The 13,645-nt window shown below is 46.7% G+C and overlaps 1 protein-coding gene across 1 annotated transcript in view; it reads right to left on the bottom strand.

Moving 5' to 3' along the window:
• Window positions 1-13,645, bottom strand: part of Gfpt2 (glutamine-fructose-6-phosphate transaminase 2) — a 44,935-nt gene that overhangs the window by 19,617 nt on the left and 11,673 nt on the right. The window contains exons 2-7 of the mRNA XM_075992799.1: window positions 12,775-12,882; window positions 10,028-10,126; window positions 8,629-8,754; window positions 7,145-7,203; window positions 6,374-6,508; window positions 3,709-3,770 (exon numbers count right to left, since the gene is read on the bottom strand). Coding sequence (XP_075848914.1) covers window positions 3,709-3,770; window positions 6,374-6,508; window positions 7,145-7,203; window positions 8,629-8,754; window positions 10,028-10,126; window positions 12,775-12,882 — 589 coding nt within the window. The remainder of the gene's footprint in view (window positions 1-3,708; window positions 3,771-6,373; window positions 6,509-7,144; window positions 7,204-8,628; window positions 8,755-10,027; window positions 10,127-12,774; window positions 12,883-13,645) is intronic.

The following is a 13,645-nucleotide window of genomic DNA, read 5'->3' on the forward strand; positions in this document are numbered from 1 at the left end:
ACACACACCCTCCAGTGTAAGCCTGAAACTACAAACCGTGAACTCAGTACACACAAGGTCTTCATATGTATTCACATATGAGAGTTCAATTTAGGTACAGTAACAGACTAACAACAACAACAAAGTAAAAAAATAAGACTGAACCACAACAAAAGTCATTTTAATCTTTGAGTTGTCTGTTTCTGGACCTTGTTTGGGCACTGATAACGGAAACCTTAGCGGGTCACCCTTTACATTGAGTGGGGGTGGGGAGGGTAGCTTAACTACTGTAAATGAGTATCTATTAACCTGTATTTCTTAATTATACATTACATGTTTAAGTGAGCTGTACAAACAAACCTTAATCAAGAGCAGAAATATACACATAACAAAATTGACCTTAAATTTGTGTCAATAGACCAGGATCCGTACCCATGCAAAGTATCCATCTCTATAGCAAACCACTGTTAACAGTCTGGATCCAGCCCATATGCAGGCATTTGCTGTGTCTGCCGGAATCAGACACACCCCTATTATTTCTTTAGCAATGACAGGCCTGTTTCTCATGAGCAATGACGTACTCAAGACCCCCCCTTCTGATTTCTTGAAATAGGGGACAAAGTTCGGAAAGACGGAGGAAAAAGTGCTGAGTACCCTGACTATTTTTGTATCATCCTTTGTTGTGTCTAAAACTAATCTGAGACCTTGTTCTGGGTCCAGCGAGGAGCTAGCTCAAATCGTCCCCAAATAATGATAGGGCTCACACACTGATAATAGTTCTTAGGGGTATCTGGGTTTGTGGGTAAGTGGCTCCCTGATCTTATTGTTCAGATCAAGCTCTCCTTTGAGATGCAGAGACCCCCTGAGATGTCCCAAGGGCCGGCCTGGATGGCCCGGCCATCCATTACAGGCAATTTAGAGAACTCAGGCTTTATTGCTTCCTCGCCTCACATTCATTTGAAACAGTAATATCACGTTATAAGATTTTCAAGGGAGCTTCTAGATTTGGTAGGGACCAGCTGGCATTTTATAATTCTATTCTATGACGTGATGAGATTGTATTTCAAATGACATATTAGTCCCTGCCCCAAGGTAAAAAGTAAGACTATGATAAATTCATCTGATTTTCTGGGTAGCTATTGTGACAACCTTCAAGGGACAGTCTCACTCACTCTGATCAGGTCTCCCAGGACCACATATATATTCTAAATGGCTCCTTTGTGCTTTTAGAATAAAGCCAGCAGCACACGGGACACCAAGGTCCCTTAGAGCTGGGCTTCTTCTAACCAGACCCTCCACTCACCCTTGCCAGTCAATTTCACGGGGCAATGTGTGTAACTGCCTGATTCACTACTGCCCCCAAGCCTAGCCCGCAGCAGGTATCAGTAAACATACATGGAGATGGGAAGTCCTACCTAGGAACCCTCTATCCTGGGAGGCGGGAGAGCCACACTTTCTGCTTATCCCTTCCTGTGTTGGTCCTGCTCCTGGGGAAGCAGTTGCTACTCCCTGGTCGGAGTCAGTCTCAGACCCCTGGTCCAGTGGCCTTCCCAGTCCACCACAAAGTGGCACCACTCCCTGTCCTTCTCTGGCCTCTGGAGCAAGCATCCTGAAAAGAGACTGGATGTCCCAAGGTCTCCAGAAATCTGCTCATAGTAAGGGTTCAACAAATATTAGTTGGATCTCTAGGTGAGCAGAGGATCAATCCATCTGAGTATGAAACAAAAGGATGACATTTAATCTAATTCTATGAATCTAATCAGCAATGAAGTGCCTGAGACGGGCTCCAACAGAGGAATGTGGGGCCTGACCTGGACTTCTTAGGTGAATCCTGTTATGTCCCCACCACATTGGTGACAAGGAATGAGCTCTGGGCTTTTAAAAACTTTTTTTTAAATTGCATTATTAGTTTATTTATTTATTTGTTTTTTTGAGACAGGGTTTCTCTGTAGCTTTGGTGCCTGTCCTGGGACTAGCTCTTGTAGACCAGGCTGGCCTTGAACTCACAGAGATCCACCTGTCTCTGGAGTGCTGGGATTAAAGGCGTGAGCCACCACCGCTTATTAGTTTATTTTGTGCATGTGGAGGGAGCTAGGGGTGGGGGTGGGGTGCATGTGTGCCATGGTGTCTGTATGGGGGTTAGAGAATACCCAGCGGGGATGATTCTGTCCTCCCACCACACAGAGTTCAGGGATTGAATTCCTCGGTCTTGGCCGCAAGCACTGGCACTTGCTGAGCCATCTCACCAACCCCTGGGAAGAACTAGATGTTGGGTCCGTTTTGATCCATTTCATATTCACAATTGTTCATGCTCTGCTTAAAAGGGGTTCCTACATTAATTAGGATCTGAGCCCCCATACAACTTGGATCTAAACCTTCACACACTTTTATTATTTTCTGTTTTATTTTTATGGGAGGGGGCAGTGTATGTGTGTGTGCTTGCGTGTGCATGGCCTTTCTTCCTTCTTTCTTTCTTTCTTTCTTTCTTTCTTTCTTTCTTTCTTTCTTTCGACAGTTTCTCATGAACCTGAGCACTCCCCAGTTAGGTTCGACTGTGAGCTCCAGGGGTTACTGCCTCTGACTCTACAGTATAAGTGTGCACCACCATGGCCAGTTTTTTTTTTTATTTATTTTTTTTTAAAAAAAAAAACAAACTGTCTTTTTTCATTTTATTATACCAATCCTAGTTCCCACTCCCTCTCCTCCTCCCATTCCTTCTACCTACCTCCCCACACTCCCTTCCATTCACTCTTCAGAGAGGGTAAGGCACATTGCTTTGGGGAAGGTCCGAGGTCCTCCCTACTATATCTAGGCTGAGTAAGGTATCCATCCAAAGAGAATAGGTTCCCCCAAAGCCAGTACATGCAGTAGGGATAAATCCTGGTGCCACTGCCAGTGGTCCCGCAGTCTTCCCCAGCCATACAATTGCCACCCACATTCAGAGGGCCTAGTCTGGTTCTCTGCTGGTTCCCTCACTGTCAGGCCAGAGTTGGAAGGTTCCCATTAGCTCAGGTAAACTGTTTCAGCGGGTGTCCCCATTAGGGTCTTGACCTCTTTGCTCATATTCTCCCTCCTCCCGCTTTTCAACTGCCTGTGTGTGCTGGGGATCAAACTCAAGTCATGCTTGAGCAGCAAGCGCTTTAGTGACAGCTACCTCCTCACCCCAAATACTTTTAGTTATTATTAAATTTTTATAATAAAATTAATTATTGGCGAGGGAAGCATGGGATAGCACGCATGGAGAAGTCTGTGGAACCAGTTCTTTTCTTTACCTTTACATGGATCCCAGGGATGAAACTCAGGTTGGAAGGCTTGCACAGTACCCAACATATATTTTTTAATATTAATTTGTTGTCAACTTCCAAGAATCCGGAGATTTCACATTAAAAATCCAATCTTACATTTTTCCTTTTGTGTTATTTCTCTCTCTCTTTTGAAGCAGGGGTCCTGGCTGTCCTGGAACTCACTCACTCTGTAGATCAGGCTGGACTTGAACTCAGAGATCCGCCTGCCACTGCCTCCTGAGTGCTGGGATTAAAGGCGTGTGCCACCACCACTTGACCTAAGTTTTCCATTTTAAAAGCAGGAGCTCTTGCACCACTGGCCACTGCAACGCAGTGATGTCCTTTAGACCCAACAAGCACCCCGCAGTCTGCAAGAGCCCCTAAGCTCAAACCAAATGATTTGATCTTATTTATGTCTTTGTTCCTGGAAGCACTAATGCCTTACCTTGTGGCAACAGCTTCTCCCGGGTAGTGGATGCTCTTGAAAACCAATGCAAAGGCGCCTTCCTGAAAACACAGCAGAAGAAGGTGAAGGCCTATGGAGTACCTTTGGTCTGACTGATCAAGCTTCTGCAGACCACTGACCCAGGCAGGGAGACCCCAGATCCTCTCCGTGGCAGATACAGGTTGCGTAACCATCTGAGTACAGAGGTAGCTTATGGAGGATGCAGTTAAAGCTAAAGCCAAACCGATGATCTCAGACTCAAGCGCCCAAGTCCAGCCTCACAAGGAGCTCCTGTTTCGGATGCCCAGCGGGGAGTGGTGCAGCTAAAGCCACAGAGAGTGAGAGTCAGGGCTAGAGAAACCCAGCACTGAGCCTCAGGAAGGGGCCTGCTCAGGGAGCAGCTGGAAGGTTCAAGGGTTTGATCAGTGTAACTCAACACTGGATCCAACCTGGGATCCAGTGCTGGCTTTATCCCTCCCTTAATTAGGCAATTGCTCCAGCCACCTTCATGCCTTAGTTTCCTTATCTGCTACCCAGAAGACAGAAATTCTATCTGTATGACTTTGAGGCTCAAGGCTAATGCACGAAAGTACTTAGAATGGTCCCTGGACTTTAGAGCACCCAAGAGAACTGGCCTTGTTAATTCTCTTAATATCATTTCTGTGACTGTGACTGTGTCTCACTTTGCTATTGGCACAAAGCTAGAACTAGACTCCAGTTTTCCTAATTCAGGACTACCAATTTCTTTGCTGAGATTTACTTATTTGATTAATGTGCATGTGTATTTGTCTACATGACTTTATGTGTGACGTGTGTGCAGTGCCCACAGAGGCCACAAGAGGGCGACAGATCCTCTAGAAATGGAGTTACAGGAGTTACAGGGTGGGCCACCCAACATGGGTGCTGGAAACTGAACCTGGGTCCTCTACAAGATCAGTAAGTATTAACCAATGAGCCTTCTCTCCAGCTTACCCAATGTCTTTTTTTATTTAAATTCTTCATGAAAAATTATCCCAGAGTGAGCATGCCCAGACTTGTTTCTTGCCACTATCCCCTAGAGTACCCAATGTAGTGAAACAATCATCTACATGATTCCACTATATTAGGTATTATATTTAATATATAAATCTAGAGATAACTTAAAACACATGGGGTGATGTACACAGGTTATATACAAATACTATGATGGTTTAGTTGAAACTTGATTTGGGTATCTAGTTAGAGTCTAGGAACCAATTCATACTAGTACCAGGAATGGCACCATAGAATATGCTATAATTTAGAGATAGGTCCTCTAAGTCATGGACCCCCAAAAGAGGGTGGCACAGATCAAAGGGTTGTGGCAGTAGATTCGCTCTAAACACTTTGACTGTAGGATGACATATCCCAAACTTTGGCATGCTAACCCACAGCACTCTCTGACCCAATGAGGCCTGGATTCCAGGCCTTGAACACCATGTCCAGGCTGCTGTAGTCTTGGACCAGTTCTTGGGTGGCATGGTGCCTTAGGAATGGGCTCTGAGATTCCTTGAAGCCCCTTTTCCTGACTCCCATCCCATGCAGGCCCTGCCTACTCTGTTTCCTCTAAGGAAAGTTATCCCCCTTGGACAAGGTCCCAGGCCCCATGTCTATCTCCCTAGACAAGCCCCCAGGTCCCTTGTGTATTCCCCTGGACAAGACTCCAGGCACCATGTCTATTCCCCTGGACAAGACCCCAGAGCCCTGTCTATTCCCCTGGACAAGACCCCAGGCACCATGTCTATTCCCCTGGACAAGCCCCTAGGTTCCAAGTCTGTTCCCCTTGACAAGACCCCAACCCCTGTGTTTGTTTACCTGGACAAGGCCCCAACCCCTGTGTCTATCCCCCTGGACAAGCCCCTAACCCCCACGTCTATCCCCCTGGACAAGCCCCCAGGTCCCTGTGTATTCCCCTGGACAAGCTCCCAACCCCCATGTCTATCTCCCTGGACAAGCTCATCGCTCCTGTGTCTATTCCCCTTTGGGAGGAGCTGTGGCTCCTGAGTCTGGCTGTCAGCCGCATCCCCAGTTTCTCCTGCTGTCTTTCCTGGGCCACTCCCACTGACTTCAGCATTTTCCCGTGCTCTGATCTCTCCTATCACAAAACCACAATCTTCTTCTGGAACAGCAAACATCTCTCATGCCCTAGCTGTTGCTATGCACCCTTAAAAACCAGATAGCTCGGAAACCTATCCCTGTGTGCTCTATGCACGTCCGCCTTCTCCCTTCCTCCCCGCTATCCTTTCCCATTTTGTACTTAATTATGGGCATTTCCCCCTGACTACTCTACTGACAAGGAGGAAAGGCTACAATTCCAGGTCTCCATCATCAGTCACATTCATCTGATTAGCATATGACCGTGAGAGATGACAATGTGAACCATGACAGCTACGTTCGCACATGCTCACAAGCCATGGGTATAAAAGCCACAGATTAGAATGCCAGCCACCACCTCAGAGGGGCTAAAAGGAAGCAAACATTTCGTTGGATATTCACTCCCCAAACTGGACTTTCTCCAGATTCTACAGGAATATAACACTGTACGTACATGTTCTATACGCGAACTCTCTTCCCCCTGAGCACCTTGTGCGGATCTGTACAAGTTACAAATGAAGATGTGCTTAGACAGACGGCACTGTTAACTCACCAACTGCTGAATGACTCTTTCGACCAGTGTTGAAAAGGTAATATCCTCAGTCTCTCTGTTGTCGAATACATATTTAATCAGCTTGGCGATAGTCTCGGTGTCTGTTTCTGACTCAAACTCGTAGCCCTTGCTTTCCTGGAAGATGGGGTTGTACCGAGGGTGACAGATTTTGGTCATTGTGCAATGCTGACTGGACCACCTCCCTCTAGTCCCTTATGATATGACTTAAGGCAAGAACAAGCAAAACTGGGAAGGGACGAGAAATGTCTGCCAGAAGCCAGCAGCCAAACACCTCTGAGTCACTCTCTTACTCCCAGAGACTGTCCCTCCTCGGGAGCTTGTCTTCACCCTTAATCTGGACATTGCAAAACAGCGGCAGTGATATAAAATATGTGAGTCAAACCCGCTCACATCCCAGCTCACACGGCACGACCTTTTCATACCGTGGACGTTCACCGTCTGGCTTCCCAGCCCACAGTCTACGTGGTGTCTGGGTGGGTGTGTCACCTAGGACAAGCTACTCCGCCGAAGCCCAGGTCACATTATTTTGATCCTGTGAAACCATAGCAGCCTGGAGATAAACACTAAAGCCCTGGTATCTCTCCCCAGACAAGGCCTGAACATAGTTCCCACTCACGGTGGTGACAGGGGCCCAGAGTGGGTCTCGCTCCTTTCCCGTGATTGTTTTGGGAGGGGCACAGGCTCAGTGAAAGTGTCGGGAGGAAGACCAATGCTGACTCAGATTTGATTTAGCCAGGGGAAGCTTCTTACCAGAAATTTCCTCAGATCCTTGTAATTTGTGATGATCCCATTATGGATGACAACAAACTCTGAAAGAAAAGTGTGGGGGAGAGAGAAGTGATAGCTGGAAGCGACGGTCAAGCGAGATGCTAACGGAGATATTTGAACACCGGACACTCTTCCCGAGACGTGTGGCAATCAGGTGTCTCATTTGCAGTGTTGGCGATGCCTACATTGGTGTCTGCAGCTTACACCCGAAGTAACCTGCCTGTCAGTGGTAAACATCCGGCAGCCGACCCTGTGTGGAACTCTTTCTTTGGATATTATCAAGAAGGCTTCCAGCTTCCGAAATCATTTATGTCAAATGAAGTCGTGCACCACCCGGCACATTAGTTCTTTTTGTTTTGTTTGTTTGTTCTTGTGTTTCAAGATGAGGTGTCTCCGTGCAGCCCTGGCTGTCCAAGAACTCATTCTGTAGACCAGGCTGGCCTTGAATTTACAGAGATCCTCCTGCCCCTGCTGGGATTAAAGGCGTGTGCCACCACTGCAAGGCTCACAGCATATTCTGAAGTGAGGAGCTTCTGGTAGAGTTAGCCTTGTCACTAGGCAGGGCAGGAGGCTGTGTAGTTGCAGCCTCTCTCTCCTCCCCTCAAAACCTAAAACTCTTGACTGCTGAGCCCTGACTCTGGGACCTAGGGCTCGGAGAGGTACCTAGACACTAACCATGATTGGCAGTATTGCCCGCCTTCACTCAGGACCACTCTCTATGGGGTAGGGAAATGAGGCCAGCTGGATGAAGAAGGAGCTCCAAGCTTCTTCTCTTTAGGATCCTAGACTTCTAGAACACATTGTTCTTCTCATACTATTCTGCTATGGGTTGAGCATATCCTTCAAGAGCTCACTGCATGTGACCCTGGGTCCCCAGGGTGATGTGACAGGTGACAGATGGTAGGAAACCAATAGAGTGCTCACTGGATCCTTGCCACTTCTGGAGAGTGTGCGTGGTTACGAAGCGAGGCTGCACACTCGGTCCCTACCTCATGCAGTCGGTTTCCTTTTCTGCTTTTTTAGCACATGGTGTTGAAGCCAAGAGGAGCCTCACCAGAGGTCAGACAGATGCCCTGCCCAATCACAGATTTTCTGTCCCTAAAACTGAGACCTAAATAAATCTTTCTTTACAAGTACTCATCCCCAGGTGTGTTGCTATAGTGATGAAAAATGAACCAATGTGTTGCTTTATTTCACTCCTGGAACGAATTCCAAAGAGCTCTTGTGAGAAAATGCCATCATTTCCTGTGTCCTAGGTCAGCAGCACCCAGGGGACCAGGGGTTGGCCTGACTGAGGCCCAGCGTGACCCACCAGGGTGTTAGGGGAGTAGATGCTTAGATGTCTCGAGAGGATTCGGCAGGTGAGAAAGGCACTTGGAGGTGGGCATGGAAGCCACTCTGGCCAGGACCATCTCTGGTGGGTCATTCAGGGAGAGGTAGAGATAGCCTGAACAGGATCCACTTACCATTGTCTTTGTCTGAGCGCTGTGGGTGACTGTTGACAGCATTGGGCACACCGTGGGTGGCCCAGCGTGTGTGGGCAATGCCGAAGTGTGTCTCAAACTCCACCTTCAAGTCCATGCTATCTTGCTCTAAACAAAAAGAAAGCCAGTTGCTGTATTCATGTATGCTATACACGAGTGTTTGTCTGTGTGCAAATGTGGTGTATACATGTGTGTTTGCACACATGTATCTACGTGGTATGTGCACGAACGTTTTCACGTGTGTGGAGGCTGAAGGTTGATGCGGGGTGTTTGCCCTGACTGGTGGCCACCTTATTCATTGATGCAGGGACTTGCATTAAACTCAGGAACTCACCCATTGTGGCTAGCCAGCTTGCTCAGGGGATCCTCTGTCTCTGCCCTTTTTTTTTAATACTTTATTTATTTATTATGTATACAATATTCTGTCTGTGTGTATGCCTGCAGGACAGAAGAGGGCACCAGACCCCATTACAGATGGTTGTGAGCCACCATGTGGTTGCAGGGAATTGAACTCTGGACCTTTGGAAGAGCAAGCAATGCTCTTAACCCCTGAGCCATCTCTCCAGCCCCCTGCCTTTTTGTTTTTTTGTTTGTTTTTTGTTTTGCTGAGACAGGGTTTTTCAGTGTAGGCCTGGCTGTCCTGGAACTCACACTGTAGTCCAGGCTGGCCTCGAACTCACAGAAGTCCACCTGCCTCTGCCTCCTGTGTGCTGGGATTAAAGATATTTGCCACCACGGCCCTGCTGTCTCTGCCTTTTGACAGCTGGAATTACTGCCATGCCTACCTGGCATTTAAAGAGGTACTAGTATCTGAACTCTGGTTCTAGGGCTCGTGTGGCAAGCAAAGCCAGCTCTTTGGACAACTGTCTGTACTTTAGAAACAAGCATTGCTAGCAGGGCGGTGATGACTCACCCTTTAATCCCAGCACTTGGAAAGCAGAAGCAGGCAGATCTCTAAATTCAAGGCCAGCCCGGTTTACAGAGTGAGTCCCAAGATAGCCAGGGCTTTGAACTCATCTGCCCATAGTGCTGGGATTAAAGGTGTGTACTGCCACCACCCGACTTGCCCTCATTTCTTAATCATAATAAGTTGATTTAGTAAGGAAAAGGATACATACATATGTAAGTAAAAAAAGCAGTATTGTGTGCCAGAATAATTCAAATAAATGTGTAAGTATTAAAATAGTTTTTAGAGTCTCCACATAGAGCTGCTTAAAATAAAACATCCTACACTTTGAGACAGTCTTACAACACGGTCTTAACCCTTCTGATAGTCACCCAAGTGTAGACAGATTTTCGGTCTCAAATGCTGTTGACAATGACGTATTTTCAAGGGACCTGTGGCCAGCCATCCCTCTGACACAGAGCATATCCTACTTACTATAAAGTTCTTCATCCAGAGCCTTCACTTTCCCCTTCTTCTTCACAAGGTGGATGTGTCTTTCTTTCACTTCATGGTTATTCCCGTCGATGGCCACACCTAGTCCACAGAAAACATGTAGTTCTGACGCTTGCCTATCGCCAACGTGCCCCATGGAAACACTCAGAAAGAGGCAACCACCGTTCACATATCCGTCACAGTACAGCAGTTTACTTATTTTAGAATATCATAAAATTGAAAACATGAACATTTTTCACATTGGATTTTGGTTCTGTCACCACGAGTTGCAGCTGTCATCTCTGTCCAAGGTGTCACATCCCTTGATCAACCAACAGCTGATCAGAAGTCTTGAAAATAAAATAGGGGCTAAGTTGGACCTGAGTTCAGTCTCCAGAACACACTTAAAAAAGCCAGGCATGAGCTGGACGTTGGCGCACACCCTTTAATCCCAGCACTCTGGAATCAGAGGCAGGCAGATCTCTGTGAGTTAGAAGCCAGCCTGGTCTACAGAGTGAGTTCCAGGACAGTCAGAATTACAGAGAAACCCTGTCTCGAAATAACACAACAAAACACAGGCATGGTGGTGCATGCTTGTAATCTCACAGTTGGGGCAGTAGAGACAGGTGGATGGATCCTGGGAACTCACAAGCCATTCAGCCTAACTAATCTACAAGTTCCAAGTCAACAAAAAACATTGTCTCAGAAAATAAAATGGATCTCTGGCCTCCACACCCACATATATGTGCAGTCATATACACGGGTGTACTCAAACACATGTATACACACCAACAAATGAGTTGCATCTGTACTGAACATTTTTTTTCTTATCATTAGCTCAGAGACAAAGCATTGTAAAAAAAACTATTCATACAGCACTTATATTGCTTTATATATAAATAATCTAAGGATAGTATCTGGGAGGAGGTGACAATTGATCAAATGTTGCAAATATTGTGCCATTTTATAGAAAGGACGAGAGCATCCCAAGAGTTTGGTATCTTGGGGCCTCCCTGCTCCTTACCAGGAGCTGAGTAAACCACCCAGGATTAGGGCCACAAGGTACCATTGGTTCAGTTGGTGCATCTGGAGACTCTAACCCAGGACCTTACACACACTAAGCCAGAGCTACACCTTCCCTCAGCCTTTACCGGCCACACTTCTCCCCCAAGCTTTGGGATCAAAGAGAACTGTCTCGTTTTCAATGTTATCTGCTTTGAAAGACAGGTCAGTTTCAAAGTAGCAATGATAGCAGCATGTGCAGGGACCCTGGCTTGGCTGCCACACCTGCCTTTAAAGGCAAGAAGCCATTCAAAGGCACTGAGCCTGCTGTGCTCTTTGCGTGGTGACCTCCTAGCTCCCTCTATTTGCACGCCTGTAAACCTAGTCAGGATTGGCCTTTAGTAAAAGAATTTACAAGGGCAGACAAGAAGGTTACCCAGTCTCCAGGATTCGTACTGAATTAAACATTTAGCCAGTGGAAGAGGGAACCCCGAAACAGCCACCTGACGAGGACTGGGAAGTGAGTTAGAAAGGGCTTTGATTGTGAAGGAGGACTGTAAAACCACAGGGGCTGTTGTGGAAGGGCCTGGGTTCCATCTGCTTTGGTTCATTGTTTTGTGGTCAAGCGGCGCTTTCTCTGTGTAGCCTTGTTTGTCCTGGAACTCAGCTCTGTGGACCAGGCTGGCTGTGAACTCAGAGATCGGTGTGCCCCTGCCTCTGCCTCGGATCAAAGATGTGCGCCACCATGGCCCCCACCGTACAGCAAAACTGTACGGTGCTTAATCTTTAACATCCTGACTTATTAAATGTTACAAATTGCATAATGATGGCTGAGGGGAAAAAAAAAGAAAGAAAATTTATATACAAAAGTCCGTTCTCAACGTAGATAATATCATTGCACAATAGCAAGGGTGCCAAGAAACTGCTAGAAGGGAATTTACTGAGGTGTGATAGGAAGGCAGAACGCTGCATATCTATCTAATGTACCCAGCTTGGTGGACTAAGAGATAGGGATCTACCAGTGGAAAGACCCCCAAATCCATGGCATTGACCTGGTTTCTTTCCGGATCATCCTCACCATTTCTCTCCTACATCAACATTAGTGTACGTGTGCGCATTTAACACGCGGTCTCCTCTCTTACGAATGCTAAAGTGCACAGTACCGTGTTGTTTTCCGTGCCCCCGAAGCTGCCCCGGGATCGCCAGGACACACTCATTCATCTCGCACAACTGAAACTTTGTGCCTTTGAGCAACACTGATGAAGCTATGTCTGACCGAGATTTTGTTAGAGATCTTTTTTTTTTAACCCTCGGGTTTGCTCTTCTACTGTTAAAAATAAAATGTTTTCTCAATGTTTCTACAGTTTTTAAACATCTTTAATGAGCAAATGTGGTTATTCTCGGTTTATTAAAAGCAGCTGTGGGGAGACTGAAGGGGGAAAGAAAGAGGCCAGGTCTGCCGTTAGGCAGGGCAATGTTTGTTCCCTGTGCGGGAGCATTTTTACCACCCATGTGTGCAGATGGCCAAAATGCCTATAAAAGATGGGATGTGGCCCCTTAAAGGGGCAAAAATGACTCCCGTAGTCCACAAGGGAAACTGGGTGTAGTCTTTCACCTGGAAACTACCAGTTATTATAATAATAAAGGAATGTTAAGAAGTGTCAGGGAAATTCCAAGGCTGAAAAAGTCCCCACCACAAAGAACGAGGGTAAGAGAACCAGCCATTGTGGGGTGTCTCAGAGACCTACCTGCCGAGTCGTAGCCCCGGTACTCCAGCCGCTGCAGGCCCCTGATTAGGGTTTCAAAAATCTCTTTTCTTGTCTTGGGAACCCTGTAATTCATATACGCAAAGATTCCTGTCCAAAGAGAAAACAAAATGGTATCTTAAGAAAATACCAGTGTCCTGTTCAGGAATAAATAAATAAATACCCCACACCAGCCAAAGGAGGCATCTCAGAGAGCCCCTAGGCTGCTTGCAGAGGAAAAGCTACCAAGAATGGTTGTCCCTCCTGTCCTCTGGAAGGGTTGTATTCTGTCAGCCCTTCTCTCCGTGGCAAAGCTCACATGAACCCTGTGTCATGACCCTTGGCCTTGCAGGTCCACTGCAGAGAATTTCTCTTCCACCGACGGGCAGATGTGAGGCGCTATTAAATGGGGGACTCAGAGTAGCAAAAGTAAAGCCTTGCAAAGCCGGCACCACCAACAGAGATTAGAAAGAGACACGAAGGGTGTGCCTCAGGAGTGCACAGGTCTTTATTGCCCTGGTGGCAGGTCCTTCCTCCTCTTTCCTCATTGGCTGAGAACTCAGGAGGGTACAATCGTGCACGTTACCTGTCTGCTTCTCAGTAAAGACCAGGCAGGGGTTTATATTGCAGTCCAATCTGATAGAGGCATCTTCTCAATTAATATCTGCTCTTCCTGAATGACTCAGTTTAAGTCAAGTCAAATTAACAAAAAAACAAAAAACAAAAAACAAAACCAAACAAACAAAACCTAGCCAGCAGAGCTTATTTCTTTTCCTTTCCTTCTGTATTGAGCTGGGGATTGAACTAAGGGCTTCTTCATGAATGCCAGGCAATCACTCTGCTAACTGAGCTGTATATCCTCAGCTCCTGCCCC

Source organism: Microtus pennsylvanicus, chromosome 11 (assembly GCF_037038515.1).
Source record: "Microtus pennsylvanicus isolate mMicPen1 chromosome 11, mMicPen1.hap1, whole genome shotgun sequence".
Classification (NCBI taxonomy): Eukaryota; Metazoa; Chordata; class Mammalia; order Rodentia; family Cricetidae; genus Microtus; species Microtus pennsylvanicus.